The sequence below is a fragment of the Balaenoptera physalus genome (assembly GCF_965194825.1).
Source record: "Balaenoptera physalus genome assembly, chromosome: 4".
NCBI lineage: Eukaryota > Metazoa > Chordata > Mammalia > Artiodactyla > Balaenopteridae > Balaenoptera > Balaenoptera physalus.
This window is the reverse complement of record NC_138891.1, coordinates 63240319-63251082: the sequence shown is the minus strand read 5'-3', so window position 1 is coordinate 63251082 and position 10764 is coordinate 63240319. Positions and strand designations below refer to the sequence as shown.

Sequence of the window (10764 nt, the reverse complement as noted above, 5' to 3'; positions counted from 1 at the left end):
AAAAGATGGGAAGGATATATACGAAAGGTTTTGTGTGATATTCCATATTTCCCTAAAAGGTTACAAGTACAAATGAACTAGTTTTTTTTTAACTAATGTTTTAAAACTAATTTTGGGGCCATCTGTTCAAGGCCACACAGAAAGCGGCAGAGGCTGGATTGGAACCCATTGCTGGACAACCCCCTGCGGGGGTGGAATTTTCTGGACTCTCTCCTAGTGACCCTGAGCTCCAGCTTCTCCTGTCCTTCCAGGTCTGGAGGCTCCCCTCACTCCAGCTGGGCCTCCACCTCCAGCTTCAGCCCTCATCCCAGAGACTAGGACACAGCAGAGGAGGGTCTGATAGGGATAGGACTGTGGTCTTGAGTGAGGCCTGTACAGAGGCAACTCTGGCGCTTCCCAACCTCGTCCTGGGGCAGCCACCATGGCATTCGCCTTTGTGTCCCCAGGACTAACACGTGGTGAGGAGTTGCTGGAGGAAGGAGACCCAGCGCCAGGAGCTAAGTGATTTAGAGGGAAGGAGAAAAAGCGCTTCAGGGACGGTGGAGAACACTCCGCCTCGAGTATGGACTGAACGTCCGGATGATAATTACCCTTATCAGTGCTGTCGTCACTGTCACCGAATGTGAGACGCCCCCCTCCCCCAAGGCCAGAGATTGCGCCAGAGCCCCAGCGCGCTGGCGAGCAGGTGACGAAGCCGCTGACGGCCAGAGGGGGAGGGGGGGAGAGAAGAGGGTGCGTTACAGTCCTGGAGGCGAGAGCTGTTACGCGATGCACCGCACCCAGGGCGGAGGCGTCCTCTATCCCTCCCCTTCTACCTCCGGACACAAACTCGCGCGCGCGACGCGTCCTCAGGCGCTCCGGGCTTCCCCGCGTCACCTGCAGCCAGGGCGCCCCGCGCGACGCCGTCATTCATTCCTCCTACACTGCAAGCGCAGCGCGGGCCTCGGGGGCTAGGAGAACCGCAGGGCGCGGCGGGCGCTTTGAGCCCGAGTTTCGGCGGCTGCAACAGCGCTGGGGGTTGAGGGCTGCCCTGGTGAGCGCGCGTCGGCCCAGTTACCGAGACTCCTCCAAGAAGAGACCGAGACCCCCAGCCCTGTTGCTGGCGCCGAAACTCGGGCTCAAAGCGCCCGCCGCGCCCTGCGGTTCTCCCAGACCCTGAGGCCCCCATGTGTCACTACGGCACATAGAGGCCAAGCATGGAGACAGATACAGAAGAGCAGAGACACTTAAGAGATAGACGTAGACAGAGACCATGACACAAAGAGATATGGGGCACTGAGACAGAGACACAGACAGACACATGGAGATAGACTGACATATAAATAGGCACAGACAGAAACAGAGGACAGTCAGAGAAACACAGGCTCCAGATGAACAGTTTAAGACCCGAAGAGCAACCCTGTACAAGAGCGCGCCAGACCAGAAGAGCAATCCTATACAAGAGCGCGCCAACGGCGGGGCACCACCTATTGGTCTGAGCCATTCCCACGTCCTGCGGGTTCCCGCACATCTCCGCCGTATCCGACCGCCCCCCGCCCCCCGCAGCGCTTCCGGTGTCCGCCTCCTGCACCCGTTGGCCGGTACCATTCGCCCAGCCGCCAGTCCCGCCAATGGCAGGACCCTCCCATTTTCACTCCTTTTCCTCCGCAGAGAGCTGGGCGCGCTCCTGTCCGCACACCACCCTACCCCCGCGGCCGGCCTCCCTCCCTCCCCTGGCCGGTGTCCGCCCCACCTCCACTGCGCCCCGCCCGCCGCGCTCTGCGGCAGTCGGGCGCTCATCGTCATTCCGCTCTCGCCGCCGCCGCCCCCCCGCCCCCCGGCGCACCGCCCCCGCCCGGTCCCCGCCGCCGCCGCCGCCGCCGCCGCCTGCCCAGCGGCCCGGGAGGCGGAGGCGCGGGGGAGGAGGCCCCGCTTGGCTCCGCAGCCCCGGATGCTGCATGACTTCATCTTTCCGCCGGCTCCCCTGCTGAGCTAGGGCCGGTCCGGCAGCTAGCCCGCCGCCCGCGCCCCGCCGCAGTCCCGCGCCCACCCCGCACCCGCCATGTCCGAGATCCTGCCCTACAGTGAGGACAAGATGGGCCGCTTCGGCGCCGACCCCGAGGGCTCTGACCTCTCCTTCAGCTGCCGCCTGCAGGACACCAACTCCTTCTTCGCGGGCAACCAAGCCAAGCGACCCCCCAAGCTGGGCCAGATCGGCCGAGCCAAGAGAGGTACGCGGCCGGGGCCCGGAGTCGTCGCTTGACCCAGAAACCCTCCGCCGGGCGCCCCCCGGCTGCAGTTCCCCGCCAAGCGCCAGCAGCTCTTGCCGCAGACCAGCGCAACCAGCCGCTCGCCGGCCGGGGTTGGAGGGGGGGTCCCTGCTGCAGTGTTGTGTCCCCCTCTTCCCCTCTCCTGGGAGAGCAGTGCCCCGGATTCGATGCTCGCCACCTCTGGAAGGAGAGCCTTGACACCCGGGCGAAGGGGAGGGGCCGGCCGGGGCATTTGGGGCTGCCTGAAGTGGGAACATGGGGCGACGGGCCGCTTCTTCGGGATCAAACGCTGAGTCGGTGTATGCTACGGAAGAACCTTCGGGTGGGGAGGGATGTCTGACTGGAGAATGGGCAGGGGGCCGGGGGTTCGCTTGTCCTGGTTGTTTGCATGGGGAAGGGGCTCTGTCGGTGCCAGGATCGGAAGAGGGGTTCTAGCCGCAAGAAGGTTAGGTTGAGGAGAGGGCTGGAAGAGATGGAGATTCGGTTTGAGGAGGGAATTCTGTTGAAGTGAGGGTGGACTAGGGGGATCCCATGAGCAAAAGCTTTCCGATCAGCTCGGATGGAGGAGAGCTCAGGCGGCGGGAGGGTTTGGACTGGAAGGTTGAACGGCTGGAGTCTTTGGAAGAGGGGCGTTCCTCCACAAGGAGAGGAGTGGGGCTGTGGGAGCTGGGGTCAGCAGTGGGTTGAGTCGGCAGGAGAGTTCGGATGGGGAGGCCACTGTAGCACGGAGGTCCGAGGGGCGTCTCTGGGCCACGGGCAGTAGCTGAGCGGGGCGCGAGGACCAGGGGCCCACTCTCGCCGCCGCCCCCCGAGGCCGCGCGGCTGACGCGCTTTCTCCCTGCGCAGTGGTGATCGAGGATGACCGGATAGACGACGTGCTGAAAGGGATGGGGGAGAAGCCGCCGTCCGGAGTGTAGACGCGCCGGCTCAGGCGGCGGGCTCCGGGCCCAGCCCCGCGGCGGCCAGGACCGCGGGCCGGCGATGCGGCTGCCGGCGCCCCCCGCCCCGGCCCAGGCGCCCGCGGGCGGGGGCTGCAGGGCCGCGCCGCTTTCGGGTCATAGTCGCTGCCGCCGCCGCCAGGCACTCCGGAGCTGTCCGCTTCAGCACCACGGCGGCGGCGGTAGCGGCGGCGCGGACCGGCCCGGAGCCCGCCGCCGCGCTCATGCACTTTAGAACCTCGGGCCGCAGCCCCACCCCGCACACCGGAACGGACAGAGACCCGCGGCCCTCAGCCCCAGCCCGTCCCCTCCCGCACGGCTCCCCTGCCCCGCCCCTCTCAGGCAGGTCTGGTCCGCAGACCGGCTGCCTGCCGGTGTCGGACCTCGCACGCGGCCAGGGATGTTTGGCTGCATATTTGCATGAGCTTCCCACCCACCTGAGCCCAGCCCTCCAGGCCGCTCCTCACCCTCCACCCCTGTCTGGCGTGACCCCAGCCTCAGCCTCTTTCTAAGGGACTTCCTCAGCACATTTGTATTTTTATATCCGACTCTTTGTTTACTGATTCCCCTCGTGGTTCATGCCCTCCCCCCACGGTCTCGGCCACGCTCTTCTGCGCCTGGCAGATAGGATGGGTGTTGAGGCTGGGATGGGACAAGCCCCCAACATGGTAACCAACCATATGACCAGTCTGCCCATGCCTGACCCCAGGCGGCTCTCTGGCAGACCCCTCCCCTCAAGGTATCACCTTCCAAGGGCCCAGGTCTGATTTTACCTTGGACCCCTGCGTCCTGCCCCTGGGAATCCAAATGGGGGCTGCATTGCATCTTTGGATGACACCTGTAGCCCTAGCCCTGGAGATATTCTCAACCCCAGGGATGTCCTTTGTAAATGTTCCTCCATCCTCACTGTACCAGGAGTGTGTGAATAAACACAGACCCCCCTGTGTGTGCGTGTGTGTGTAGCTGCTGCTTTGGTTTGCTACAGGAGCCAGCCCAAAATGGCTCCAATTCTTTTTGGGGAGGGGAGCAGATACTTGGGAATCTCAGGTGCATGTAACTGACAGAGAAGCGTTGCCAAGTAAACACAGGCAGGTCAGCCTGGCCTGGGAACATCATTACAGCGTGGCCTCCTTGGGTAAATAATACAACCTGAGCAGGATAGGTCACCAGAGTTGGGGCTGGAGCTGGGGTCAGAAGCAATCTAGATTCAAAGTCTGCAGCCTCCTATGAATAAATCCAGGTTGAATGGGGGTCAGTAACAGCCCCCAAGGATGCAAGTCTCCAAGTCGGGCTGGCATGCACAGGGGTTGTGTTGAGATTTGCCCCTGGGGATGAATCACTGACGGTTCAGTATGGTGGGGGAGGAAGTTGGGGAATCCAGGAGAGATCTGAGGAGCCTAAGAAGGAAGTCAGAAACCTGAGATTTGGGATCTAGTTTGACCTAGCCTGTATTTTTTTTTCATGTGGGGTTGCTCCCATCAGCTCTGTCTTAGTTAGGCATGAGGCCCCTGGGATGTGGGCACTTTGGACCTGACCTTAAGCCCTGAGTCAGGAATTCCGAATACTTGAGCCTGGGGCAGAAAGGCAGGAGGACCATGCTTCTGGCCTCACAGCTGAATGGCACTGAGGAAGTCCTCATGATCTGAGTCCTGGAGGAAGCAGGGTGGGGTGGGAGGTCTAGGAGGTGAGAGGATCTGGGCCCCAAGGGCCAGCTGGGCCACACTGAGCTCTTTGCCCTTCTGCATGAGGTAGAAATGGAAGTGGAAACCATTGCCATAGGTTGCATGCCTCAAGGACCAGCCGTAACGAGCTTGGGCGTAGTGTCTTGTCCGAAAGTGGGGGGCAGCAGAGGTCATTGAGATGAACTGGCCCCCAGGGACCAGTACTCGGCTCACCTGAAAGGCAGATAGAGAAGCCATTGGTGAGAAGCCCATCTCCAGGTTCTCAAAGGTCAGTATGGCCCCAGATGCCCTCCCAGTGAAATCTCAGGTACTACCCTCCATCCAGTAGCTCAGGGCTCAGGGCTTTCCATGGCAAAAGAGTGAGGCTTCCTCTCTGCCCCTGGTTGTTCCGTGGGGGTAGGGCTATATTTTAAACAGGTAGGAGCATGGGAGTGATGTCAGGTGCAGGGGGCATTGCCTTCCTGTCAGCTGCTTACCTTCCCTACCTGGAACCTGGCTGCTACCTCATCTCTATGGCAACACAGTATTCAATCCTCAGCCTCTGTGAGCCTGGCCACTCCAGCCCCCTACAATCTTGATCCAGCTTAACACCCCCTTCCTTCAGGCAACCATAGTCCTGAAGGGACCCACTACTTGTTCCAAACCATGCCTCCTTCTGGCTTCTGAGTTCTTCTGGTCTCCTAAAACCTTAACCCCTCATCCCCACCTCTTGATCAGCCGTCTTTCCCTTGGTGCTCCCTCACCTCACTCAGCACCTGGTCCACAGTGTGGATACCTTCAGAGGACACGTTCCAGGGATCCTGTTCTCCAGTCAACAGGGCATCCAGCGTGCCCTTCTCGAGCACCACGTCAAAGGAGCCACTGGGGAATCCCAGTGCCCGCACGTCCATGGTCTCCCAGCGCAGCTTGGGCACATGGGCATATCGATCCCGCATGGCAGCCACCACTACTGATGAGTAGTCCACACTGGTCACATCAGGGAAGCCCCCAAGGAATAGTTCGTAGCTCAGGGCACTGTTTCCACAGCCTGGGGTGAGAAGGGGTGGGTGACAAAAGGTCTAGGTTAGCTTTGGTTCTCACCTCCCCAATTATCCATCCACTCTTGGCCTGTTTTCTCTCAGCTCAAACCCTCCCGTACTGAGGGAGAAGCAGCATGGTACAAGAGCATGAGCCTTAGAGTCATACAGATCTGGGCACATATCCTGGCTCTATCATTCCTGGCTGTGTGGGCTAAAGCAAGTCGTTTACATACTAGGAACTTGGATTTCCTAGTCAGAAAAATGAAGATAACAATACCTAGCCTACATGTAGGATGTGACGTTCTAAATTTAAAAACTAAACAGCTGAAGAGTAGGAGCTTTGAACTTAGGAGTTCAAAGATTTGGGTTCTGATATCTCTAGTCATACAGCCATGGCAAGTCATTCAACTCAGCCTCAGTTTCCTCAGACTCAGAATGGGGATAATATTGGCATCATAATATTATTAATAGGATAATGCTAGTATTATCCTAATTCCTAACCTCTCAGAGATCCTCTGATGATATCAGCCCTGGGAAGACTTCACGTTAGGGGTTTTTATCTTACTTTGCTTTCCAAGGCAGAATTAACAAGTGAAGGGGAAACTAAGTGGGGACACACAGTGGAGATGATTCCTTGTAATTTCTTCATGTATGATTGAGCGCCACATATTGGGTTCTGCTGATGAATAAAGAGATTCTGCCCTCAAGGAGCTGATGCTCTGGTGAGAGGAACAGATGTGTAGTCAGGCAATTGCCACATAATGCAATGAGTGTTTCAATAGGGACAGGCTGCAGGAGCACATAGGAGAGTCCCTGTCCCCACCTTAGATGGGTGGGCCAACAGGATCGGAGGAACTGACAACCAGCCAGAGTCTTGAAGAATCATAACACTCTGGTGGGAAGTGCCCGGAAAGCAGTCCCAAAGTGGTGGAGGGTGGAGGTTAGAGGAGTGGATGTGGACCTACTGCCCAGTGGGCATGGCTTCCTTCAAAGATCTGTTGGCCTCTTCCAGGCCCTCTTGTGGTCAGTATCAGCCCAAGAACAGGCCTGGATGACAGTTCTTGGTGACCTCACATGGGGATCCCCAGCTCTTGGGATTAGATTGCCTTTAATCCCCATTTGCCTCCCTAAGAGGATCACAGAATCAGCTGTTGGGATAGCCCTAATCTAGCAGGCAGAGCTTGGCACCTGGACAGGTGCCAGAGACTGCTGGCTGGTCCTCGGCTGCCCCTTCTTGTGTTCCTCCTCAGGCTCTGGGGCTCAGGAGGAGTACAATCTTACCTGGGAAAACCCAATGTGTGCGTCCCAACACTGGAACCACAACAGGCTCTGGGACGGGAGGTGAGGGTGGCTGAATAGGAGACTCTAACCCAGTTCAGCCTGAAATCCCACTGGGTTCTCTGACCACAATGCCTTCATCACCCAACACCTGACCTCATATGCCTGCAGAGCTCTGCCTAGCTGTGGACAAACCCAAATTTCCTTCCTTCGTTCCCTTTGGTACAGGAATGGTATCTCCCAAAACAACTTTATTAAAGATGAAGGGAAAATAAAATTTGACCACAGGGCCAGTTATGCCTAGAAAGCAGTGATTTGGGGCTAACAACTAAGATGAGGCTTGGAACCGCCACTGCTTCCCTAGGTGGGGCCTTAGGGAAGCAGAGCTCTGGAGAATTGAGCCAAGAACCCATCATATGGGAGCCCAGAGCTATGTGGATGCTATCCCAACACCAAGAGACTGAAGTGTAAACCAGAATACCAATTCGCTAATTTATAATAGGAAAAAATAGCCATCATGGGGTCTAGACAGTCAGTCCTCTGGTCAGTCCCTTGTGTCTCTATAGCAAATACAAATTGAAGCCAAATTATAATCAGAAGATTCTACAGAGCATGGAGTCAAGCAAGAAGAGAGAATCAGAGAAGTATAATGACAGCAAAACTGGGACGGCCACACGCACTCATCTGTAATGAGGAATCTAGCCATAGGGACCAGACACAAGTCTTCAGGCAAGGTACTCTTTCTCCAAGCAGTCCTGGAGAAAGTGCCTCTCTGACTCCCATTGTCAATAATAATAATGATAGCTAACAGTTTTTGAACACTGGGTCCCATGCTAAGTACTTTATAAGGATTATCTCAGTTTATTTTCCCAGTAGCTCCATACTGAAGATTCTATTATAACAACCATCACCATTTTCTAGTTGTGACACCACTGTATAGCCTGAAAGGCCTAAAATATTTACTATTTGGCCATTTTTCAGAAAAAGTTTACTGAACCCTAACCTACAGTAGTTCTCATAATATTTATCACTAACCTCTAGGGGTTGCCATGAGGATTAAATAAGTTAGAAAATGCTCACCACATTCCCTAGCACCTACCAGGTGTTCAATTTGTTTGTTTAGGTGGAATGTAACATAGGGTACCCCCCCAAGCTGTGGGTCCTGTTCTTAGATCTTGGGAATCCTGTCTGGAAAGTTTTTCTTTTTGATTTTTAGACTTTTCCTTCCTCTATTCAGAAAAGGATATCTCCCAGTCTGGCAGAATTTAAGGCAGTGTTACTCTGCCAATTACCAGCATGAGAATCAGCCTGTGGGCTTGTTGAAAATACAGACCCCGGGACCTGCCTTAGACCATCCCTGGAATTAGATACTCAGGGTGGGGTCCAGTTTTCCAGGTTATTACACTAAAGCTTGAAAAACATAGATCTATGGTAAATCTATAAATAAATGCAATGGTTTAAAGCCACAAAATTCAAGAGAGGTTTTACCTCTGGGGGGAAGAGGTTTGGGGGACCACACAGAAAACCTTGGATATACAAGGCTTTTTATTTTGTCAGGCTTTTCTAGTTATCTTTCATACTCACTCAATCATCTTAAAAACCTGATAAATAAGTATGTACTCTTACTTTTTTTTTTAAGGCTGAGAAAATGGAGGCACAGAAATGTAAGTATTTTGCCCATGATTCCACAGCTAAGATGACATGTGCTGAGATCCCTACATAATTAGCTGCCTCCAGGGTTCAAGTTCTTGAGCACTTTCTAGTCCTAGGAATGCTGTATTTCTCAAACCGAGTAGGGTATACACGCACATTCGAGTTATTATTTATATCTTACATATATACTGTATTATAAATGTCTCATATATGTGAAATATTTCACTTAATACATGGTTTTAAAAATAGCAAAATAAAAACTATAATTGGAAGGAAATCCGCTGTTTAATCAAACTTCACTGGAGCCCCCAAGGCTGGCAGTGGAAGAGAACCCCAAGGGGGGCAGGTGGACCTCTCAGAGCCCCACTTGAAACCCCAGTACTTGTTCCTTTTGGGGAATCACACCAATCTCGGCTGCAATCTCCCCTCAGAGGGAGCTGTCTTCATCCTCACTGCACACGGTGGGATGGGGGTGGGGTGGGGTGGTGGGGACGACGACGACATAGGACCAAGTTTCAGTTAGAGCTTGGAGAGTCAAGAGATAACTCTCTAGGTGACAATGGCTCATGGTGCCCAGTGGTGCACACAGAAAAGCAGTAGGCATTGCATTCGAGATGCCTGCACGTGCCTTATCCGACTTGATTTCGCAGTCCCATTTCTAGAAGTGAATCCGGGGCTCAGAACAGGTTCATGATTTGTCCTAAGTCCTACAGTCAACTAGCGCTGGGACTTGAACTAGTTACTGTGAACTCTCCAGTGCTCGAGGCTGCCTCCCCAGGTCCGGAAAGGGGTCATGGGTCACCTACCACACTCAGACTCAGAGAGACTGTCTTTCTCCTGGGGGTCCCCGGACTAAGAATCTCTTGGCTCCTGTTTGCCCTGGCTAAATACTGCCGAGATTCTAAAGGTACTGGATCCTGACTTCTGACTGGGGAGTCCTCTGAGAGGAGCAGGCAGGAGCGAGGGGCGGGGCCAGTCCAACCAGCTCCACCTGGGCTGGGCAGCCCCGGGACTACCCACCTAGCACGAGGATACGGTCCTCCGGCCTCAGCTCCGGCTCTAGGAGGTCACGGAAGGAAGAGAAGTCCCCGAACCACTCGTAGGGAGGAGAGTCGGCAGCAACCCGGTAGCGCTGGTCCCAGTACTGGACCTCGCGGTACCCATAGTTCTTCTCTGGTAACTCCGGCAGCGGCGCCCAGGCCCCTGGACAGGCCATGCTTGCGGCTGCCGGGCCTTGAAGGCAACTGGCCCCCACCTCTGGGCGGGGCTTGACCCCTTATGTAGCCAATTGGAATGGCTGCATATAGGAGGCGCGGCCTTTGTGTCTCCGCCCAGCACCAACAGTTGCTCAATATAAACACGTGGAACTTCCGTCCTCTGCTAAGCGCGCTTGGAAGAATCCTCCGGGTGGGGAAATAATATCGTCCAGACCCTGAATCCTCTGGATCCGCTGCTCACTAACTTCTGAGAGCCACACTCATGGTGTCAGACTTACTCCGGCTCGTCATTGCCCCTCTCATATTTTCAGTTTGGCTCCTTCCATTAAGACGTCTGAAAATTAATGAAACATTCATTTCTTCCTAGTTTTGAGCACCCGGAAGGCTCTGGGGGGTGGCGGGAGTAGCGCGGACAGAGGTCTTGCTCCCCAGGAAAGACTGGCATGAACGCAGATATTACCAACATAGGCGAAGTGTTATGCTAGGCGGGGGAGGTACGGAGGAGGGGGGTAGAGACATGGCGTGGGCAGGAATGTTACTTTTCTGGGCAAACGTTCGATCCACATTAGCTCCTGTGTGCCCAGGGCTGAGTATGTACTGAGGAGTAAGTCTATTCCTGCTCGTATGGAGCATGCAGTCCATCAGGGGAGACAGATGTGGAAGAACTAGATTTTAGTGGAGTAAATAAGGACTCCGGCAACTCCAGTCAGCCTTCGGTCCGTTGGGGC

At 55.4% G+C, this 10764-nt stretch overlaps 2 protein-coding genes across 2 annotated transcripts; one reads left to right on the top strand and one right to left on the bottom strand.

The window, feature by feature from the left end:
* The first annotated feature begins 1669 nt into the window (after positions 1-1669).
* CAMK2N2 (calcium/calmodulin dependent protein kinase II inhibitor 2) lies at positions 1670-4133 on the top strand. The gene is made up of 2 exons (XM_082460919.1): positions 1670-2210; positions 3096-4133. Exons 1-2 carry the CDS (start codon positions 2042-2044, stop codon positions 3164-3166), a joined length of 240 nt encoding a protein of 79 aa, XP_082317045.1. The 5' UTR covers positions 1670-2041; the 3' UTR covers positions 3167-4133.
* Positions 4134-4617: 484 nt separating this feature from the next.
* On the bottom strand, positions 4618-10088 carry EEF1AKMT4 (EEF1A lysine methyltransferase 4). Its single transcript, XM_082460915.1, has 3 exons — positions 9840-10088; positions 5613-5896; positions 4618-5082 (listed from the first exon to the last, which is right to left on the bottom strand). The coding sequence occupies exons 1-3, from the start codon at positions 10033-10035 to the stop codon at positions 4795-4797; spliced, it is 768 nt and encodes a 255-aa protein (XP_082317041.1). The 5' UTR covers positions 10036-10088; the 3' UTR covers positions 4618-4794.
* Positions 10089-10764: the final 676 nt, after the last annotated feature.